This window comes from Tamandua tetradactyla, chromosome 5 (genome assembly GCF_023851605.1).
Source record: "Tamandua tetradactyla isolate mTamTet1 chromosome 5, mTamTet1.pri, whole genome shotgun sequence".
NCBI classification, from domain to species: domain Eukaryota; kingdom Metazoa; phylum Chordata; class Mammalia; order Pilosa; family Myrmecophagidae; genus Tamandua; species Tamandua tetradactyla.
Genome location: NC_135331.1, coordinates 96,110,839 through 96,135,242, shown reverse-complemented (window position 1 = coordinate 96,135,242; position 24,404 = coordinate 96,110,839). Strand labels below are relative to the sequence as shown.

The window sequence follows — 24,404 nt, the reverse complement described above, 5'->3', positions numbered from 1 at the left end:
AGAAGAGCAGCTGCAGGAAGGCCAGAAGAAACATCTACTTCATTCCCACAGTCACCCTCTTTTGAAAGCTTCCTGAATAGTCATTATTAGAAGATCCTAATCCACAAGGTGAAGCTTATTTTATCTGTAGTTTTTCTTCTGGTGAATAAAGTAAGTATACACTTCCTATTAAAAAATGTTAAAACACTGATAAATAGAAAACATAAATCATTCATAATCTTACAACGCAGAGATAACCAGCATTAATATTTTGGCACTTTCTTTTCCTTTTTCATGTGAGAAAATATGTATACTACTCATGTGTGCTTACACACACACACACACACACAACAACACCAACACAGATATTTTATTTTACCATGTTTGAATTCATACTGAGTATACAATTTTGAATTCATCTCTTCCACACGATGTTATAACAGTAAATATTTCCCATGTTATTTAAAATCTCATGTGAAAAGCATCATTTTAATGGTTAAGCAATATTTCATCTTATCGATGCAATAATTTATGGAATCATTCTATTGTTAGACATTTCAATTGTTTTCAGGCTTTTTCCACCTCTTATTTACATTGCTTTGGGAAAATTGAACATACATCTTTTTCCTCTCTATTTCTAGAATTGGAATTCCTTGGTCAGAGTGTATGATATCACTAAAGGTCTGTCTTCAAAAGGTGCCTGGAACACTCTCTCTAAACAGCAGCATTCCAGAGTAGTAGTAATTTAGAATAAATTATTCTTTATCCTTCAAAAAAAAAGTTAAAAAAAATAAAGTTAAGGTTAACAAGTAAAGATTTGGAGTAAAGGAGAGGGAATAAAAGTGAAGTATTATCTATTCCAAAGAAAACAGATAATGAAATGACTCAAAGAAAAATGATAGTAAAGAAAAAAAACAAAGTAAAATGTCCAAAGTTAAGTCCAACTACATCAGAATTAACACTGAATGTAAACATACTAAACTCACATATTAAAAGAGAGAAACAACCAGACTGAATAAAATAATTCAGGTATGTAATGTTTTTAAGAGGTAAAACAAAAAACCATATAGACAGGCTGAAATGAAGGAACAGAAAAAGACATTCAAAAAGAAAAAGCTGAGGAAGCAAAATTAATGATATTCTAAAAGAATCTGAGAAATTAAGCAGTAAAATAGGTAAAGAAATTCATCATATTAAAAAAAAGAGAGAGAACAGTACTGTAAGTAGATTTTACTATTATGACCTTGCATGACTCTAACAACATACCCTTAAAATGCATAAAACAAGAAATGACCAAAAACAGCAGGAAAATCTGAAAAATCCACAAAACATGGAGAGATTCTAACAGTATAATTAAAGTACAAATCAGCCGTGCATGGCCAGGAATAAATCCAATAAAAATTAACAAGATTTCTACACAGAGAACACAAAACTTCATTGAGCTATATTAAAGAAGACTTAAATAAATGAAAAGGTTATCCAAGATTCTGGATGGAAGACCCAATAGTGTAAGGAAGCTAAAATCTTCAATTTAACCAGTAGAAAGATATATTACAATAAAGTAACATATTGGGTATATCAATTAATCAATACACTCTTGGCAAGAATATTTTAATTGGACAATACCAAAAGTCTGCAAGGATGAGGAATCATGCTGGGCAAGAGATAAAGTAAGGCATACATGTATATATCCTAGAAACCAGAATTTCACTTTGTGGTAGATTGAGTTATGTGTCCCAGAAAAAAAAACACATTCTTAATCTTAATCCCATTCCAAAAATCTGAATGCAGTATAAACAGAACCTTTGGAAGATGTTAGTTTTAGTTAAGAATCAGGATGGGTTTTAATCTTACTCCTGAAAGCCTTCTAAAGAGAAGGCAGTGTGAGGAGCCAGAAGCCAGAAGCTAGCAGGAACCTAGAAGAGAAAGGAGGGCATCGCCATGTGACAGGAGAGCCAAGGAACCCAAGGACTGCCAGCCAGCCAGAACGCTACCGACCCTAGGAAGAAGCAAGCCTTCCAGCCTCCAAACTTGTGAGACGATAAATTCATTGTTTAAACCACCCATTCTGTGGTATTTGTCATAGCAGCCTGGAAATTAGAAGACACTCATAGCTGGTGTGGCAGGAGAATGTAAAGAATGTTCAAAGTGGCTTTATTCATAACAGCCCAAAGTGGGAAAAAAAACAAATGGCTGCCACAAGTAGAATGGATGGAAGGTATATTCCAACTGTACAGAAGTGAAAAAACAACTGCATCAACACAGATGAATTTCAGAAACATAATACTGAGCAAAGTTCAAATACAGTTAAAACCAAACAATACATTGAACAGGGATATAAATGTGGTGAACCATAAGGAAAAAAAGGAAATGCTGAGGATAGTAGTGACCTTTGAGTAACAGGAAGAAGATGAGAAAGGGGACCAATAGTGTTCTTTACCTTGGCCTGAGTGCTAGGAACATAGCTGTTCATTTGAGCTCTGTTCTTACAGTATAATGAATGCTATATTTTAAAATTGTATAATACTTTGAATTATTAAATCAATAAAAATAAAAGGTGCTATTACCATTATTTTATGATAGGTAGTATTACCAGACAAATTTAGCACATTTACAACTTGCCTTGCAACAAATATTCTTCTTTTCATTGTGTCCAAAGACAATCGTGTAGCTTTTTGAAGACTATCTAATAATTGATGAGAAAAAAAAGCATAGACCTCTTTACATTCCTGTAATAAGAAATCATATTAAATTTAGTGCCAAAAATAAAATCTCCAAAGCAATAATACAATATTAAGAGTGCTATAAGGAAGGCAGAAAATAACACGTTGTATAATTTCAATTATCGCAGAAATAAATTAAATCCTAAATTGTTATCTGTTTTTAAAGCAAATAACAATATATGAAAAGTATGTTTGCATAAACAACCTAGCAAAACATAACGACTTACTCAGAAGCCAAAATTCTACAGCAGTTCATTCATATTCATCCTGGTTCACTCAATACTCAATTTACAACAAAACTGGAAGCACTCACAAAATGTGGCATTTCTCAGTGCTTGGGTGGGCACAGAAGAGGGTATTTAGTCTCCATCCTCAAGAATCTCAAATTCTTCTTTTTAATCATATTTTAAACTGTACAATACCAAAATATATTAGAGGAAACTTCTACCTTCCTGTGACCTTGGTTTGACCCTTCTCTTTATGCTCCTCCTTGCCATGGAAGGAGAAATAACCAAGGCTATTGGTTGGAGCCCAGGACATTACTGAGCCTGGCTGGGCAGGGATCTGGATGCCACCCCTTACTTGCACAGTGAGTCACAAATTTGGGCTGGGCTCTGGCCATATTGCTCCTGTCTGCTCTAGACATAACCTCTGTGAGGCTAGGTGGGCCTGCTAGGTTGAATTGGATCAGAAGACATGATTATTAGGCATGAACAAAGGAATATCAAGCATTTCGGTGTGACAAGAGGTGAATCATCAGACTACAACACGAGTGTGACACAATCAGCATATACAGGACTGGAAATCTGTCCTGTCTAGGGCTTCTCCTGGGGGAGAGTCCACATGTAATCTGTGGTACTAGCTAAAAATACAGATCCCAGGGCCTCAGAATCTGGACCTGTGATATAGATAACTCTATTAAATACAATAACTGAGAACTAAGTTATCTTCTCTGCAGCAAATGGATTGGGACTACAATCCCAAAAGAGATTTACTATGTAAGAAAATATGATCAATAGGAATAGTGGGAAGTTAAACTGTAACCAGCAGAATCACTTCAAAAGTTGACAATATTGAGAAAAATTGCAAAGGTCGCTATAACTTGCCAGGTCCTATAATGTAAAATCAGAAATTATATTTCCTGGATCTTTTTATAAACAGACACAGATTTGATGCAGCCTAGGAGAAGCACCATTCAGGATTACCTAGAGTCCAGTGAGTCATAATTCTGCATGAGCTTGTTTCATCATAAATACCTTTTTAAATTCATCTTCTTTATCGTTAACAGCAACATCGCTCACAACAGTATTTTCATAATCAGTGCTTTCCCCCTCCTCTGTTTCACTTCCAAAGACAACATGTTTCCGCTGTTCTATAGACAAAAGACAAAACAAAAAATATATATATATAAAAATAGCACTTAATTTTTAGCATTTTACTTATCCTATATGGCAAAACCTTCTTAGGAAGCTCCTTCTGAAAAAGCTCTTCATTTTTTTCAAGTTTTACTGAGATGCAATTCACATACAATACAGTTCACCCACTTAAAGTATACAGTTCAATGGTTTTTAATACAGTCACAAATATATGTAACCATTACCAAAGTCAATTTTAGAACATTTTTACTATCTCAACAAGAAACACATACCCTTTAGCTACTATCCCCCACTCCCCTCTCCATCTACTCTCCCTATTTGTAAAATTCCCTATTCTGAAATTTCATTGGAAGGCCATCATATATTATGTGGCTTTTTTGTGCCCAGCTTCTTTCACATGAAAACTTTTCTTTTAAAAACTTAACTTTTTTTTCATGTAGGAGCAATCCTTAAATTTAATTTAAATCACTCATCTCAATAAAATCGTTATTCTACTAAGAAATACACTCTGTAAATATACTCAGTCTTGATCTGGAATTAAACATTTTAAGAGGATTTTACCATATTATCTTTCTAAATTAATTATCTGTTTACTTTTTGGATTTTCTAAGTTAATGAACTAAAATGTTTGTGTTTTGACAGTTCTAATGAAAACTAATTAAACTGTTTCTCAATATCAGTACTATTGACATTTGGGACTGAATAATGCTTGTTGGGGGAGTTGTCCCATACACTGTAGGATATTTAACAGCATCCCGGGCCTGGGCCCACTAGATACCAGTAACAATATCCCCGAGTAGTGTAACAACCAAAACTGTCTCCAAACTTTGCTAAATGTTCCCCTTGGGACAAAAATCCCACTGAACCACTTATATTTATGCCCAGAACCACTTTCTCTTACATCTTACAAAGTCACTTTCATGGTATCTCTGCTTGTCTGCAATATTCTCTCACTCCAAAAGCTAACACCCTATGTACTTCCTGGTTCAAATCCAAAAGGGATAGTAAATAGTTAACATCATCCTTATTAGGCAGAGCCATCTTTGGGTCTCTTTCAAACCCACAGGTGATATACCTATGTTAGAAACACAACCCTTGGTCCAGTCAACAGCCTGCCCTGCCCAAAGCCAGTCTCCATGCTTTCCTGAGCAGGGGATGGTGGGAAGAGCAGGTACTGGACAAACAGGGATCATCTCCTTACAATACTAACAAGTAAAACATCCAGGCACAAATTTCTATTTAATCCATTCTTATTTATAGCTTGAAAACAAAGCTCTAAAGTAAAATAAATCTCTCTCTTCAAATTTAACCAAGGATTCTCAATATTTAGGAAGGACAATTTGAGCAAAACAAAAAGCTCCAAGTTCTTAAACTATAATCTAAGAAGCATAAAGCAACAATCCTCTTATCAGGGAATCATTTCTTAAACTCTCCTGTCCCTGATTAAGAGGATTTGAATTTAGCTCTTTAATTCTTGGGCTCATATATTTACTGAAATGATTAAAACACTGGACTTAATTGAGGGAAAAAATTATATTCTGAAATTGGGAAAACAGGCAATATAATAGGGTCAAAATGATTTCAACCACTGAAATAATTCAGACATCCTGTCATACAGATTTGCCTCAACAGCCCTGGTAAAGTGAGGAAGTTTCTCTCATTCCCAGTCAAGCAAACTGACTTAGGGTGATGAGGGCCTAGGCAGAATCAAAAAGTAGAGTCTTTTAAGATGCAGAACAATAGGCCAGTTTTTGGTCAAGGAAAAAAAATACATGCTGTGACATGACCTTAAATTCCTTGGAATATAATCTTCAATTATATATCAATTGCCTGTACTTTGTGCACAGTTTATTCCCTACAACGAAGGGTCCAGAAAAAAAAAGTCTTAAAACACAGTACATGTTACTGTTAAAAAAAAAAAAAGGTCTCACCCAAATCAAGTTTTCCAGAATCAAGAAAACTGTAGATGCTACTTTTGCCTGGTTAGTTTTTGAAAAAAAAAAAAAGTCAAAATGACATGATTAGAATGCTACATAACAAAGAGTCAACACAGCAGGCCTGGGAGTGCTATCCTTTGAAAGGCGTGCAGGCACTGGGGAACTTGGATTTCAGGAGGGTTCCAACCACCCTACCTGATAAGAAGGGTTCAGTGTCCTAAATTGTTTTCTATAAACAATGTGGTTTATGTTGAACACCTTCTTTCCTTCTGGGATTCTGGAATTTCAGTATGTGCTAAGGCAGAGGATACCTACATGTCCAGTAAAAACTTGGACACTAACTCTCTAAAGAGCGTCACTGGTAGATACATTTCATACATGTTGTCCCTACTCATTACTGGAGGAATTAAGCACATTTCACATGACTCCACTGGGAGAGGACTCTTACAAGCTTGGGCCTGGTTTCCCCATGACATCACCCCATGCACCCTTTCCTTTTGCTGATTTTTCTTTGTATCCTTCTGTTGTAATAAATCTTACCTGTGAGTACAACAGCAGGCTGAGTCCAGAGAGTTCTTCTAGTGAGTCACTGCACTGGAATGCCCCCAACACAAGTGCCAAATATCCAGAGTTGGAAATGACATCAATTATACTGAATATAGAAATGTATTTCTATATTCAATAAGCCCTCAATAAGAGGGAAACTAGACTTGCTATCTCTTCAACTCAAAAAGGAGGCAGTAGAGCAGCTTCATGGTCAGACAGGCCTGGGTTCCAATCCCAGTTCTGTCACTGGGTAGATGGCCTTAGGTACCTCTCTAAATCATAGCACTAAATGTGCTATGAGAGACTACATGACTTGTTCAAGGACATACAGCTAGAAAATGGCAAAGTCATAATTTGAATCCAGGTCATTTTGATTCCAAACTCTACCCATAATCACTACATTATGGGATGTTAAAATCCTCTTTAGGAGTTTACTTTCAGACGTGACAGCAGATTTAGTATGCACAAATTGTGAGCATCAGAAACATATTAAACACAGATCCTTCCCTCCAGGAGAGGGAGTAAATACTTGTTCTAGTTGCATAGGAGGTCAGTGATGACCATGAGCAAATTACTCACGTCTGTAGTGTTTGTAACTCAAACTTTATCACTACAGAAATTACCTGGTAAATGTTTCATTTTCCCACTGTACTTAACTTCGTAAATTTTCTCAAATATTGAGATAAGTTCTCTGACAGCTTCTTCCACATGCTTACTTTTGCGGTTTAAAACTTCAGCCCAATCTTTTGTGTATGTCTACGGAAGAAAGAAATGACTATTAATTTCCAGACACATAAAAGCACTGTGAAAATTATTAATATGAATTTAATTTGTAAAACTATAATTAAATTCACTTGAAAATAACTAGAGATAGCTACCAAAAGCATTATGTTTCAGATCCAAAACTGTCAGTGGCTAAAGGAAGAGCTAAAGCTCAAGAAAAGAAAAGGAGGAAAAATAAGGAAGATCCAAACTCTTCGGCCTTCACCTGACTCATGCACACACAGAACTCTACCTTCACATTCATGTGGTTGAAAAAAAAGAAGAGTGAAGGAGTGCACAGAGGTATCAAAAATGGAAAGTGAGAAGTGGTTATTCATAAAGGATAATCCAAGTGTTATTTTGAGATTTAAATGGGCTAAAGATTATAAACAAGCACAGTGCTGAATACTAAGCAGCAATTTAAGAGCTTTGTATGTATTAGCTCATTTAATTAAACCACATCCTATGGGGCTAGGTAGCATTACTATTGCCAACGAGAAAACCGAGACTCAGAAAGGATTCTTAGCACAGTGGATGGTAAGAATCAGGAATTGAAACCAACTTTGTCTGATTTTAAGACCCTGTTCTTTGTCTTCCTGAAGTTTTCCACCAGTCAGCAAAGGCTTGAGGAATAAGTTCAGAACTACTCAAATTCAGAAAAGAAAACTAGCTTATAAAATTGAATAAGCCTTTGAATGTCTCCACAATGTTCATGCATTTTAGGAACGAGGAAAACAAGTCTGAGAATAACCATTTTTGGCCTTCAAAAACACATCTGCAGACTTCTGGAAAGATGGGAACAGGAAATCCAAGAAAACACAAAACCTTAGATAAGTGAGGGAAATCAACTTCCAAAATAACCTACTGAGACCATCAACCCTCAAAGCCAACAGAAAATCATAAAGCATATGAATTTGCAGGCAGTTATAGCCCAGTCAAATGCCCAAATTAAAACACTAGAGGAGATACAGACTTGGAACAACCAATCAAAGATAGCCACACAATGCTTGTAAATAAATTCAATTGGTTGGCTAATGACATAAAGGAGATCAAGAAGATACTAGAAAAGCATAAAGAAGAATTCGAAAGAATCAATAGAAAAACAGAAGATATCACAGAGATGAAAGATACTGTAGAGCAAATTAAAAATATACTAGAGACACAAAACAGCACATTTGAAGAGACAGAAGAAAGAATAAGAGAACTAGTGGCCAGGACAACTGAATTTGAACACACAAAAAAACAAATGGCAAAAAAGACAGAAAAATTTGTATTGGATTTCAGGTAAAGGATGGACAACATGAAGCACACAAATATAAGAATCATCAGTGTCCCAGAAAGAAAAGAAAACAGTAAAAGGCTAGAAGATCAGTTGAGGAGATATTGGGGGAAAGCTTCCCAAGACATAAATATGCATATCCAAGACATAAATATGTATAGCAAACAGAATAAATCCAAACAGGTCTACTCCAAGACACATACTAATCACTCTGTCAAATGTTGAAGAAAAGTAGAAAGTCCTGAAGACATCAAGAGAAAAGCAACTCACCACATACAAGGAAAACCACATAAGATTGAGCTCGGACTACTAAAAAGCACCATGGAGGCTAGAAGGTAGTGGTATGATATAGTTATGATCCTGAAAGAGAAAAAAATGAATAAAAAAGAAAAAAAAAATCAAAAAGATCCTGAGAAAGAAAAACTTCCAGCCAAGAATTCCTTATCCAGAAAAGCTGCCCTTCAAAAAGTGAGGGAGAAAAAAAGTTTTTTCACAAACAAAGGCTGAGAGAATTCGTCAACAAGAGACATGCCCCACAAGAAATAAGAAAGGTAGTTCTGTCAGTTGAAAAAAAAAAAAAAAGAGGAAAAGGAGATCTGGAGAAGGGTACAGCATTGAAGAGTACACATAGGTTAACATAAAGGATAAAAAGAGAAAGAGGGAAAATAATATATAGATCCAAGAAATAAAAACTAAAGAATAAGATGGTAGATTCATGAAATGCCTTCATAGTAGTAACTTTGAATGTTAATGGACTAAACTCAATACTTAAAAAGATACAGATTCACAGAATGGATTTAAAAATATGATCTATTTTGGGGGGGGCCACAGTGGCCCAGCAGGCAGAATTCTCGCCTGCCATGCCTGAGACCCAGGTTCGATTCCCCGTGCCTGCTCATGCAAAAAAAAAAAAAAAAAAGATCTATTTATATGCTGCTTATGAGAGAGTCATCTTAGACCCAAGGATACAGATAGATTGACAGAGAAAGGATGGAAAAAGATGTCCCATGCAACCTGCAATGAAAAGAAAGCAGGGGTAGTTATACTAATATTAGACAAAATAGACTTTAAATGCAAAGATGTCATAAGAGACAAGAAAGCACACTACATATTAATAAATGGGACAATTCACCTAAAAGAAATAACAATCATAAATGTTTACACTCCAAATTAAGGAGTGTCAAAATACATGAGACAAACATTGGCTAAACGGAAAGGAGCAATAGACATTTTAACAATACTGGGAGACTTCAATACACCACTATGCTCTATAGATAGTACAACCAGATAGAGAATCAACAAGGAAACTGAGAACTTAAACAATGTGATAAATTAATACCTAAAAGACATATATAGATCATTATATCCCAAATTCTCTAGTACTTATGGAACATGCTCCAGGAGAGATGATATGCTGGGGCACAAAACAGATCTTTATGAATTTTAAAGGATTGAAATTATTCAGAGGACTTTCTCTGATCACAATGAAATGAAGATGGAAATCAAAACCACCAAAGAACCAGAACTATCACAATATATGGGGATTAAATAACGCACTCCTAAATAATAAATGGGTCAAAGAAGAAATTGCTACAGAAATAGGTAAATGTCAAGAGACAAATGAAAATGAGAATACAACATATCAGAAAATATGGCAAGGGCAGCACTAAGAGGAAAATTTACTGCCCTAAATGCCTATATTAAAAAGGAACAAAAATAGAGCTCTTAATGGCTCACTTGGTGGAACTAGACAAAGAAGAGCAAATTAACTCCCAAGCAAATAGAAGAAGAAAAACAACAAAGATTAAAGCAGAAATGAGTGAACTGGAGAACAAAAAACTAATAGAAAGAATCAAACTAAAAGTTGGTTCTTTGAGAAAATCAATAAAATCAATAGACCCTGAGCAAGGCTGAGAAAGCAAAAATTTAAAAAAAAAAAAAAAGAGGGGATGCAAATAAATAAAATAAAAAATGAGAGGGGGGTCATTACCACAGAACCTAAAGAAATGATAAAAACTCTTATCTTCTTATTGATATTATGAATTGCTATACACCAGCAAACTAGACAACTTAGATGAAATGGACAAATTCCTAGAAACATACAAACAAGGTTCACTTACTCAAGAAGGATTAGAAGAGCTCAACAAACCGATAACAAGTAAAGAGATTCAATCAGTCTTCAAAAATCTTCCTACAAAGAAAAGCCCAGAGTCAGATGTCTTCACAGGGGAATTTTATCAAATTCCAAAAGAACACCAACACTGCTCAAACTCTTACAAAAAACTGAGGAAAATAGAACACTACCTAACACATTTTATGAAGCTAACGTCACCCTAATACCCAAATGGTAAAGATGACACAAGAAAGGAAAACTACAGGTCAGTCTCCCTAATGAATACAGATGCAAAAATTCTCAACAAAATACTAGCAAATCAAATTCAACAACACATAAAAAAAGTATACCCCACAACCAAGTGGAATTTATACCAGGAATGCAAGGGTGGCTCAACAAAAGAAAATCAATCAATGTTATACAGCACATTACTAAGCCGAATGGGAAAACTTACATGATCATCTCAACTGATGATAAAAAAGCATTTGACAAAATTCATCATCATTTTCTGATAAAAACACTTCAAAAGGTAGGGATAGAAGGAAACTATCTCAATGTGATAAAGGGCATATATGAAAAACCCATAGCCAGCATCATATTCAATGGAGAGAGACTGAAAGCTTTCTCCCTAAGATCAGGGACAAGACAAGGATGCCCTCTGTCACCACCATTATTCAACATTGTACTAGAATTTCTAGCTAGAGCAATCAGTCAGGAAAAAGAAATAAAAGACATCCAAACCAGAAAGGAAGAAGTAAAACTTTCATTACTTGCAGATGACATGATACAATACTTAGAAAATCCAGCAAAATCTACAACAAAGCTTTTGAACTAATAAGCAAATTCAACAAAGTGGTGGCATACAAGATTATTGTGCAAAAAATCACTAATATTTCTATATAGAAGCAATGACTTGAGGAGACAATTAAGGAAAAAAATCCCATTCAAAATAGCAACTAAAAGAATCAAGTATGTAGGAATAAACTTAACTAGGAATGTAAAGGACCTATACACAGAAAACTACATAACATTGCTAAAGGAAATCAAATAAGATTTAAATAGGTGGAAAGACATGCCCTGCCCATGGACAGGAAGGTTAAATGTAGTTAAGACGTCAATTCTACCCAAATTGATCTACAGATTTAATGCAATACCAATCAAAATTCCAATAACCAACTATGAAGACTTGGAAAGTTTAGTTATCAAATTCATTTAGTAAGGGAAAAAGATACCAAATAGCTAAAGATGTCCTAAAAAAGAAGACCAAAGTGGGAAGATCAACACTTCCTGATTTTAAAGCTCATTACAAAGTGACAGTGCTCAAAACAGCATGGTAATGGCACAAAAATAGAAGCCTTGACTAATGGAATAGAATCGAGAGTGCAAATTTAGACCACCATATCTATGGTCAATTAATATTAGACAAGGTCCCCAAATACACTGAACTAGAACAGAATAGTCTTTTCAATAAATGGGCATGGCAGAACAGGATATCAATAGTCAAAAGAATAAAAGAGGACTCTTACCTTACACCCTCTATACAAAAAAATTAACTCAAAGTGGATCAAAGGTCTAAACATAAGAGCCAGTACCATAAAACACCTAGAAGAAAATATAGGGAAACATCTTCAAGACCTAGTAATAGGAGGTCGCTTCATAAACTTTATACGCAAAGCACAAATAACAAAAGAAAAAAGTAAATTAATGGAAACTCTTCAAAATAAAATGCTTCTGTGCCTCAAAAAACTTTGTTAAAAAGGTGGTCAACCAACTCCATGGGAAAAAATATATATTTGGAATCACAATCAGATAAAAGTTTGATATCCTGTATTCATAAGGAAATCATACAACTCAACAACAACAAAAGAAAAAACAACCCAATTATAAAATGGAGAAGATGTGAATAGACATTTTTCTGAAGAGCAAATACAGATGGCTAAAAAAGCACATGAAGAGATGCTCATTTTCACAGGCAATAAGGAAAATACAGATCAAGACTACAATGAGTTATCACCTAATACCTATAAGAATAGCTGTTATTAAACAAACAGGAAACTACAAATGTTGGAGATGATGTGGAGAAATTGGAACACTTATGCACTGCTTGTGGGAATGTATAATGGTACAGGCACAACGGAAGACTGTTTGGTGGTTCCTTAGGAAACTAAATATCAAGTTGCCCTATGACCCCACAATACCACTACTCGGTATATACCCAGAAGAGCTGAAAGCAGTGACACAAACAGACATTTGCACACCAATGTTCATAGCAGCATTATTCACAGTTGCCAAAAAACGCAAACAATCCAAGTGCCCATAAACACATGAGCAGATAAACAAAATGTGGTGTATACATATAACGGGATACTATGCACCAATAAGACGAAATGAGGACCTGAAGCATTTGACAGCATGGATGAACCTTCAGGACATAATGCTGAGTGAAATAATTCAGACACCACAAAAGGATAGATACTGTACAATTTCACTATTATGATCTAAGTAAAGGTAAACTTAGAGACTTAAAATGTTGAATATAGGGGACCTAGAAATACAGAGAAGCTAGAGAAGGGTGAACGGTCATCTAAAGAGGTTGAACTTTTAATGTAAGGGAATGGACAGAAGTGAAGGCAGTTCATTAGTGGGTCTATAAGTAATATTGCCATATTGAAGGTGAACATGATTGAAAGGGGATGAGTGGAGCCATGAATCCCACCAATTAACACTACAAATATAAATAAGTTCCTGCATGAACTACTTCAAAGGTATGAATCTTGTACAAAAAGTAAACAAAGGGGTATAGGGGAAAAACTACTATTGCAGGCTATGGTCTATAGATCAAAGTATCACAGCAATACCAGGGGTAAATAATTGGGGGAGGGGGGGACAAGAGTTAAGGGGAGGTTTGCATTTTCTATTTGGTGAGGGTATGTTTATTGGTTATTTTTCTCTTTGGAGCAATGAAAATTGTCTAAAATTGAGAGTGTTGATGATTGTACAACTGAGGATAATATGAGACATAGATTGTTGACTGTGGACATTATACATGATGCTCAATGAAAGGAGGTAGCTGAAGGATACAGTGACTGAGAAGTAAAATGACAAACTGTGGTGTATGTATATGGTGGAATATTGTGTGTCTACAGAAAGGGACAAAGTCATGAGGCATGATATGAGGTCAATGAACCTTGGGGACATCATGCGGTACAAAATAAGCCAAAAACAAAAGAACAAATATTGTATGGTCTCTTTTAGGAAATACTTAAAAGACAACTGGGGCCTAGATTGTATGCTCTTATAGTAGTCATATTTAGTCCAGAGCTATAAATGGTATTTTTAGATTTTTGAGATGCTCTGCTATATTTGTATAACCTGGTATCTCCTTAGAACTGGGGCTACCTGTGTAACCCCTAAGATTCAGAGTTGGAGTTCTGCAGCTCTGGAAGTCAGCATTGTTACATACAACAACTGTTAAAAATGAGAGCGAGATCAGGCTTCAATTAGAAATAAGAATGAAGCCAATAGTGTCAGGATTAAGGTAAATCAGAATACAGCAGTGTGCTGGTTTGAAAGGATTTATGTACCCTAGAAAAGCCATGTTTTAATGGCTTTATCAATTTTAATCCTAATCAATCTTGTGGGAACAAAAGTTTCTTCTAATCTCTACAGGTTTCCAACTATAGGTTGTAAACTTGATTAGGTTATCTCCACAGAGATGTGAATCAATTGTGGGTATTAAACTTGATTAGATGGAGACGTGTCTCTACCCATTCTACATGGGTCTTGATTAGTTTACTGGAATCCTATAAAAGAGGAGACATTTTGGAGAGTTCCTTTTGAGAACAAGGAGAGCTGCAGAACCACAACAGAAGGATGAGGGAACCACAGAGTCCACAAGCCAGCGACCTCTGGAGATGAAGAAGGAAAATGTCTCCTGGGTTGCTTCATGAAGCAAGAGGCCTGAAGAGAAAGCTAGCAGACAACACCATGCTCACCATATGCCCTTCTAGCTGAGACAGAAACACTGAATCTCATCGGCCTTCTTGAACCAAGGTATCTTTCCCTGGATGCCTTAGATTGGATATTTCTATAGACTTTTTTTAATTTGGGCAATTTCACAGCCTTAGAACTATAAACTAGCAACTTATTAAATTCTCCTTTTTAAAAATCTTTCTATTTCTGGTATACTGCATTCCAGCAGCTAGCAAACTAGAACAAAGGTATAAGGATGACATTGTACGTGTTTTCGAACTTCACCTACTGTATGAAACCAAAGGAAGAGAGGTTTAGGTTCTGACTCTGTCTCTGTCTTTCTCTATCTGTCTCTCTCTGTCTCCCCCTGCCTCCCCCAATTCTGCAAGTGAAATCATTGCATTCCCCTCAACGTGGGACATGAACATCCTGGCAACACTAGGCCATGACTCCCAGGAATTATCTTGGCCCTGCCACCATGGGATTGACAATGACTCTGTGACAAAAGGGGGGAAATAAATGTAACAAAATAAGGTATCAGTGGCTAAGAGAGTTCAAAAAGAGTCAAGAGGCTATTCTGGAGGCTACTCTTATGCAAGCTTCAGCTACATATTGCTAATTACCACACTTGCCAAATCCCAACCAAAACCATTCCTGTTAACCCTAAAGAGCACCTAGAGCTTTATCTGAGATTCTACAAAAGTTTCACACGCTAAGATTACTTTAGAGAAATCTACAAACTCCAGATGGGTTCCTAGGCCAGATAAGTCCTGAAATTCAGAGGGGTCAGTCGCTCCAACAACATCAACTTTTTCTATCCTCCTATCACATATTATTGGCACCCCTTTCCAACATGAATAAACTAGAAAGGGTATAGCCCAAGTAACCCTAATAATCAGGAGAAGGATGAGTTACAGTAGAGAAGATAGGATTTAACAAATGAGTCTGTCTGCTGAAGCATTATATTGAGGTTTATTTCTATCTCCAATGTCTTGGGGCAACTGGAAGGAAAAATCTAAAATTGTAAAACTGCTACCCACACCAAACTCTGAAATCTGTTCTATAATAACTATTTGATACTATGTACTTTGAAATTTATTACTTTTCTGTATACATGCTATATTTCACAATTTAAAAATATTTTAAAAAAAACATATCTGTGAAAGAACCCAAGACTGTCTAGCTTGTCCACACAAGCCTTGAGAGATCCCATATTTCCCATGTATTGTGCCCATGTGTTGTTCTCTTGGTTAATGGATTATTAAAGGATATATTTCTAAATTTCCTTCCCTCATATATATCACCTCACCTGTTCTGAACCCATTCTCATCTTTTTTTTCAGTTTCATAGGAAATGGTATACCTTCCCCTTCCCAAAGACATTCTCTCTTCTGACCCCACCAACTCTTCTGACCTTGCTCCATTCATTCCATCACTTTTCATTTATTCAACACAGTGCTAAACATTGGAATGACAACAGTGGATTACAGCAACTTTAGTCCAGGAGGGAAAGCACATGCTAAACAACCACATGTTCCCAGCTGAACGTGGCAGACTGAGCAGATGTGTTTACCTACACCTCTGCACTTTGAAATCCCCTAAGAAAGAAGCTAGACACTACTAATCATACATGGCAATCTGAACACACATATTTATCTTTGCACTTCTCTGATATCTCCTGGAACCTCAACAAAATAATATGAAATTAAAAAAAAAACATTTAAACTCTATTGAAAAGAATATGGCTAAAGGACAAATGGGAAAATGTCATATAAAGTCTTCTCTATATTTCCAATATCACATATATAATAAAGTTATAGAACTTTAAAAAATAGTACAGGGAAACCAGATATCTATATGCAAAAGAATGAAGTTGGATCCATTCTTTATACCATAAACAAAAATTAACCCCAAATGGATTATGGAGCTAAACATAAGAGCTGCTGAATTCTTAGAAGAAAACACAGGAGTATATCTTTGTGAGCTTGGATTAAGCAAAGTTTTCTTAAGACACCAAAAGCAGAAACAATGAAAGAAAAATAAATTGGACATGATCAAAATTGAAAACTTTTGTACTTTCATAAAGAAACTGAAAATACAAGCCACAGAATGTGAGAAAATTTTTGCAAATCATATATCTGCTAAGGGTCTCCTGTCTAGAACACACAAAGAACTACTACAACTCAATAATAAAAAAAACAAACAACATGATTAAAAAATGAACAAAGGTCTGAATAGAAATTTCTGAAAGAAGACAGTTCAATGGCCAATAAGCACATGAAAAGATACTCACATCATTAGCCATAGGGGAAATGTAAATCAAAATCATAATGAGATGTCATTTCACACCAACAAGAACATCTTTACTGAAAAAAAGTCAAATAAGTGTTGGTGAGGATATAGGGAAACTGGAACCTTCATAGCCTGCTCATGGGTATGTAAAATTGTGTAGCCACTTTGGAAAGAGGTTGTCAGCTCTTCAAAATTTTTGGTCTTGACATATGACCCAGTGTGCCTGTTTGAAAGGGCTGTGAACCCCAAAAAAGTCATATCCTTTAATCTTGATTCAACATTGTAGGGTGGAAACACTTTTGATTAGATTATCTTGACAGAAAGGTAGTGTTCCTGGTTGTGGCTGTGACCATTTTAGGAGATTATCTTCTTGAAGATGAGGCATGCCCAATTGTGGGTGTGGCCTTTTGGTTAGATGGAGATGTGACTCCACCCATTCAGGTGATTAGTGTTACTAGAGTCCTCTAAAAGAAGAAACGTCTTGGAGAAAGCTCATTGCTGATGCAGACACTTGGAGAACAGTTGTGTCAGAGCTGACAGAGACATGGATGTTTGGAGATGCTTGGAACCCAGCAGACATCACCATGTGCCTTCCTAAGAAATGCTAAGTAAGCAAGAACTCAGAATTGTGTCTCAGAGGAGTTAACTGAAGGCTCACAGATGCTTAGAGAGGAAACTACTGGCATCAGAATCTGGACACAATGGAATCAGGAACAAAGACCAGCAAATGCCAGCCACACGTCTTCCCAGTTGACAAAAGTGTTCCAGACAGCATCAATCTTTCTTGAGTGAAGGTAGCCTCTTGTTGTTGCCTTAATTTGGACATTTTCTCAGCCTTAGAGCTGTAAACTTGTAACTTACTAAATTCCCTTTATAAAAGCCTTTCCATTTCTGGTATATTGTATTCCAACATCTTAACAAACCAATACACCCAGTAATTCCATTTCAAAGTATATAATCAAGAGAAATGAAAACATATATCCACATAAAAATTGTGCATTGTAGGTTCATAAAAGCATTATTTATAATAGCCCAAAACTGGAAACAACCCAAATGTCCAAGAACTGATGGAATAAATTAGTAAGATGTGGTATATCCATACAATTGAGTTATTATTTTGCAAAAAAGGAATGAAGTACTGATACATAGGAAAATATGGATGAACCTTGAAAACATTATGTTAAGTGAAAAAAGCCAGTCACAAAAGACCACATATTGTAGGATTTCATTTATATGAAATATCCCAAACAGGCAAATCTATAGAAGCAGGGAGTTGATTAGTGATTGCCTAGTTCTTGGAGGGTGATGAGCAAATACCGAGTGACTGCTAATGAGCACATGGCTTCTTTGGGGATGATGAATATTCTAAAATTGATTGCGATGATGGTCGCAAAACTTTGCGAATATACTAGAAACCACTGAATTTTCCACTTAAAATGAGTGAATTGCATTGTATGTGAATTATGTCTCAATAATATTAATAAATAAGTAAATAAATAGTGGAAACCAGAGCCAGAAATTGAGGGGGAAAAGTTAATGGGAAATGGGAAAGGGAAGGTAGCACATGTGAGGATCTGGAGAAGTTTAGCTCCAAATGTTTAAGTGAAGCGAAATGTGGGAAGGTTTTTGTTTTTGTTGATGTTTCAGTTTGAAAGTATTATGTACCCTAGAAAAGCCATGGCTTAATCCTAATCCAATCTTGTGGGCACAGCCACTTCTTTTTTTTTTTTTTTTTTTACTTTTTTTTTTTATTAATTAAAAAAAGAATTAGCAAAACAATTAGAAATCATTCCAATCTACATGTACAATCAGTAATTCTTAATAACATCACATAGTTGCATATTCATCATTTCTTAGTAAATTTGCATCGATTTAGAAAAAGAAATAAAAAGACAACAGAATAAGAATTAAAACAATAATAGAAAGAAAAAAAAACAAAAAAAACAAAAACAAAAAACCTATACCTCACATGCAGCTTCATTCAGTGTTTTAACATAATTGCATTACAATTGGGTAGTATTGTGCTGTCCATTTCTGAGTTTTTATATCCAGTCCCGTTGTACAGTCTGTATCCCTTCATCTCCAATTATCCCTTCTCTTTTTTTTTTTTTTTTTTAATTAACGGAAAAAAAGAAATTAACCCAACATTTAGAGATCATACCATTCTACACATGCAATCATTAATTCTTAACATCATCACATAGATGCATGATCATCATTTCTTAGTACATTTGCATTGGTTTAGAAGAACTAGCAACATAACCGAAAAAAGATATAGAATGTTAATATAGAGAAAAAAATAAAAGTAATAATAGTAAAATCAAAACAAAACAAAACAAAACAAAAACCTATAGCTCAGATGCAGCTTCATTCAGTGTTTTAACATGATTACTTTTCAATTAGGTATTATTGTGCTGTCCATTTTTAAGTTTTTGTATCTAGTCCTGTTGCACAGTCTGTATCCCTTCAGCTTCAATTACCCATTGTCTTACCCTGTTTCTAACTCCTGCTGAACTCTGTTACCAATGACATATTTCAAGTTTATTCTCGAATGTCCGTTCACATCAGTGGGACCATACAGTATTTGTCCTTTAGTTTTTGGCTGGATTCACTCAGCATAATATTCTCTAGGTCCATCCATGTTATTACATGGTTCATAAGTTTATCTGTCTTAAAGCTGCATAATATTCCATCGTATGTATATACCACAGTTTGTTTAGCCACTCTTCTGTTGATGGAGATTTTGGCTGTTTCCATCTCTTTGCAATTGTAAATAATGCTGCTATAAACATTGGTGTGCAAATGTCCGTTTGTGTCTTTGCCCTTAAGTCCTTTGAGTAGATACCTAGCAATGGTATTGCTGGGTCGTATGGCAATTCTATATTCAGCTTTTTGAGGAACCGCCAAACTGCCTTCCACACTGGTTGCATCCTTTGACATTCCCACCAACAGTGGATAAGTGTGCCTCTTTCTCCGCATCCTCTCCAGCACTTGTCATTTTCTGTTTTGTTGATAATGGCCATTCTGGTGGGTGTGAGATGATATCTCATTGTGGTTTTGATTTGCATTTCTCTAATGGCCAGGGACATTGAGCATCTCTTCATGTGCCTCTTGGCCATCCGTATTTCCTCTTCTGAGAGGTGTCTGTTCAAGTCCTTTTCCCATTTTGTAATTGGGTTGGCTGTCTTTTTGTTGTTGAGATGAACAATCTCTTTATAAATTCTGGATACTAGACCTTTATCTGATATATCATTTCCAAATATTGTCTCCCATTGTGAAGGCTGTCTTTCTACTTTCTTGATGAAGTTCTTTGATGCACAAAAGTGTTTAATTTTGAGGAGTTCCCATTTATTTATTTCCTTCTTCAGTGCTCTTGCTTTAGGTTTAAGGTCCATAAAACCGCCTCCAGTTGTAAGATCCATAAGATATCTCCCAACATTTTCCTCTAACTGTTTTATGGTCTTAGACCTAATGTTTAGATCTTTGATCCATTTTGAGTTAACTTTTGTATAGGGTGTGAGAGATGGGTCTTCTTTCATTCTTTTGCATATGGATATCCAGTTCTCTAGGCACCATTTATTGAAGAGACTGCTCTGTCCCAGGTGAGTTGGCTTGACTGCCTTATCAAAGATCAAATGTCCATAGATGAGAGGGTCTATATCTGAGCACTCTATTTGATTCCATTGGTCGATATATCTATCTTTATGCCAATACCATGCTGTTTTGACCACTGTGGCTTCATAATATGCCTTAAAGTCAGGCAGCGCGAGACCTCCAGCTTCGTTTTTTTTCCTCAAGATGTTTTTAGCAATTCGGGGCACCCTGCCCTTCCAGATAAATTTGCTTATTGGTTTTTCTATTTCTGAAAAATAAGTTGTTGGGATTTTGATTGGTATTGCATTGAATCTGTAAATCAATTTAGGTAGGATTGACATCTTAACTATATTTAGTCTTCCAATCCATGAACACGGTATGCCCTTCCATCTGTTTAGGTCTTCTGTGATTTCTTTTAGCAGTTTTTTGTAGTTTTCTTTATATAGGTTTTTTGTCTCTTTAGTTAAATTTATTCCTAGGTATTTTATTCTTTTAGTTGCAATTGTAAATGGGATTCGTTTCTTGATTTCCCCCTCAGCTTGTTCATTACTAGTGTATAGAAATGCTACAGATTTTTGAATGTTGATCTTGTAACCTGCTACTTTGCTGTACTCATTTATTAGCTCTAGTAGTTTTGTTGTGGATTTTTCCGGGTTTTCGACGTATAGTATCATATCGTCTGCAAACAGTGATAGTTTTACTTCTTCCTTTCCAATTTTGATGCCTTGTATTTCTTTTTCTTGTCTAATTGCTCTGGCTAGAACCTCCAACACAATGTTGAATAATAGTGGTGATAGTGGACATCCTTGTCTTGTTCCTGATCTTAGGGGGAAAGTTTTCAATTTTTCCCCATTGAGGATAATATTAGCTGTGGGTTTTTCATATATTCCCTCTATCATTTTAAGGAAGTTCCCTTGTATTCCTATCTTTTGAAGTGTTTTCAACAGGAAAGGATGTTGAATCTTGTCGAATGCCTTCTCTGCATCAATTGAGATGATCATGTGATTTTTCTGCTTTGATTTGTTGATATGGTGTATTACATTAATTGATTTTCTTATGTTGAACCATCCTTGCATACCTGGGATGAATCCTACTTGGTCATGATGTATAATTCTTTTAATGTGTTGTTGGATACGATTTGCTAGAATTTTATTGAGGATTTTTGCATCTGTATTCATTAGAGAGATTGGTCTGTAGTTTTCTTTTTTTGTAATATCTTTGCCTGGTTTTGGTATGAGGGTGATGTTGGCTTCATAGAATGAATTAGGTAGTTTTCCCTCCACTTCGATTTTTTTGAAGAGTTTGAAGAGAATTGGTACTAATTCTTTCTGGAACGTTTGGTAGAATTCACATGTGAAGCCATCTGGTCCTGGACTTTTCTTTTTAGGAAGCTTTTGAATGACTAATTCAATTTCTTTACTTGTGATTGGTTTGTTGAGGTCATCTATGTCTTCTTGAGTCAAAGTTGGTTGTTCATGTCTTTCCAGGAACCCGTCCATTTCCTCTAAATTGTTGTATTTATTAGCGTAAAGTTGTTCATAGTATCCTGTTATTACCTCCTTTATTTCTGTGAGGTCAGTAGTTATGTCTCCTCTTCCATTTCTGATCTTATTTATTTGCATCCTCTCTCTTCTTCTTTTTGTCAATCTTGCTAAGGGCCCATCAATCTTATTGATTTTCTCATAGAACCAACTTCTGGCCTTATTGATTTTCTCTATTGTTTTCATGTTTTCAATTTCATTTATTTGTGCTTTAATCTTTGTTATTTCTTTCCTTTTGCTTGCTTTGGGGTTAGCTTGCTGTTCTTTCTCCAGTTCTTCCAAATGGATAGTTAATTCCTGAATTTTTGCCTTTTCTTCTTTTCTGATATAGGCATTTAGAGCAATAAATTTCCCTCTTAGCACTGCCTTTGCTGCGTCCCATAAGTTTTGATATGTTGTGTTTTCATTTTCATTCGCCTCGAGGTATTTGCTAATTTCTCTTGCAATTTCTTCTTTGACCCAGTCGTTGTTTAGGAGTGTGTTGTTGAGCCTCCACGTATTTGTGAATTTTCTGGCACTCTGCCTATTATTGATTTCCAACATCATTCCTTTATGGTCCGAGAAAGTGTTGTGTAAGATTTCAATCTTTTTAAATTTGTTAAGACTTGCTTTGTGACCCAGCATATGGTCTATCTTTGAGAATGATCCATGAGCACTTGAGAAAAAGGTGTATCCTGCTGTTGTGGGATGTAATGTCCTATAAATGTCTATTAAGTCTAGTTCATTTATAGTAATATTCAGATTCTCTATTTCTTTGTTGATCCTCTGTCTAGATGTTCTGTCCCTTGATGAGAGTGGTGAGTTGAAGTCTCCAACTATTATGGTATATGAGTCTATTTCCCTTTTCAGTGTTTGCAGTATATTCCTCACGTATTTGGGGGCATTCTGATTCGGTGCGTAAATATTTATGATTGTTATGTCTTCTTGTTTAATTGTTCCTTTTATTAGTATATAGTGTCCTTCTTTGTGTCTTTTAACTGTTTTACATTTGAAGTCTAATTTGTTGGATATTAGTATAGCCACTCCTGCTCTTTTCTGGTTGTTATTTGCATGAAATATCTTTTCCCAACCTTTCACTTTCAACCTATGTTTATCTTTGGGTCTAAGATGTGTTTCCTGTAGACAGCATATAGAAGGATCCTGTTTTTTAATCCATTCTGCCAATCTATGTCTTTTGATTGGGGAATTCAGTCCATTGACATTTAGTGTTATTACTGTTTGGATAATATTTTCCTCTAACATTTTGCCTTTTGTATTATATATATCATATCTGATTTTCCTTCTTTCTACACTCTTTTCCATATCTCTCTCTTCTGTCTTTTTGTATCTGACTCTAGTGCTCCCTTTAGTATTTCTTGCAGAGCTGGTCTCTTGGTCACAAATTCTCTTCAGTGACTTTTTGTCTGAGAATGTTTTAATTTCTCCCTCATTTTTGAAGGATAATTTTGCTGGATATAGGAGTCTTGGTTGGCAGTTTTTCTCTTTTAGTAATTTAAATATATCATCCCACTGTCTTCTAGCTTCCATGGTTTCTGCTGAGAAATCTACACAAAGTCTTATTGGGTTTCCCTTGTATGTAATGGATTGTTTTTCTCTTGCTGCTTTCAAGATCTTCTCTTTCTCTTTGACCTCTGACATTCTAACTAGTAAGTGTCTTGGAGAACGCCTATTTGGGTCTAATCTCTTTGGGGTGCGCTGCACTTCTTGGATCTGTAATTTTAGGTCTTTCATAAGAGTTGGGAAATTTTCAGTGATAATTTCTTCCATTAGTTTTTCTCCTCCTTTTCCCTTCTCTTCTCCTTCTGGGACACCCACAACACGTATATTTGTGCGGTTCATATTGTCATTCAGTTCCCTGATTCCCTGCTCAAGTTTTTCCATTCTTTTCCCTATAGTTTCTGTTTCTTTTTGGAATTCAGATGTTCCATCCTCCAAATCACTAATTCTATCTTCTGTCTCTTTAAATCTATCATTGTAGCTATCCATTATTTTTTCTATGTTTGCTGCTTTATCCTTCACTTCCATAAGTTCTGCGATTTGTTTTTTCAGTTTTTCTATTTCTTCTTTATGTTCAGCCCATGTCCTCTTCATGTCCTCCCTCAATTTATCGATTTCATTTTTGAAGAGGTTTTCCATTTCTGTTCGTATATTCAGCATTAGTTGTCTCAGCTCTTGTGTCTCATTTGAGCTATTGGTTTGTTCCTTTGACTGAGCCATATTCTCAGTCTTTTGAGCGTGGACAGTTATCTTCTGCTGCTGGCGTCTGGGCATTTATTCAGATTTCTCTTGGT

The 24,404-nt window shown here is 35.6% G+C and overlaps 1 protein-coding gene across 6 annotated transcripts in view; it reads right to left on the bottom strand.

Moving 5' to 3' along the window:
- The window catches only part of DNAH8 (dynein axonemal heavy chain 8), a 453,252-nt gene that overhangs the window by 276,011 nt on the left and 152,837 nt on the right, over positions 1 to 24,404 (bottom strand). For all 6 annotated transcript variants that reach the window (XM_077161688.1, XM_077161686.1, XM_077161689.1 and 3 more), the window contains 3 exons: positions 7,185 to 7,317; positions 3,959 to 4,074; positions 2,602 to 2,708 (listed from right to left, as the gene is read on the bottom strand). In XM_077161688.1, coding sequence (XP_077017803.1) covers positions 2,602 to 2,708; positions 3,959 to 4,074; positions 7,185 to 7,317 — 356 coding nt within the window. The remainder of the gene's footprint in view (positions 1 to 2,601; positions 2,709 to 3,958; positions 4,075 to 7,184; positions 7,318 to 24,404) is intronic.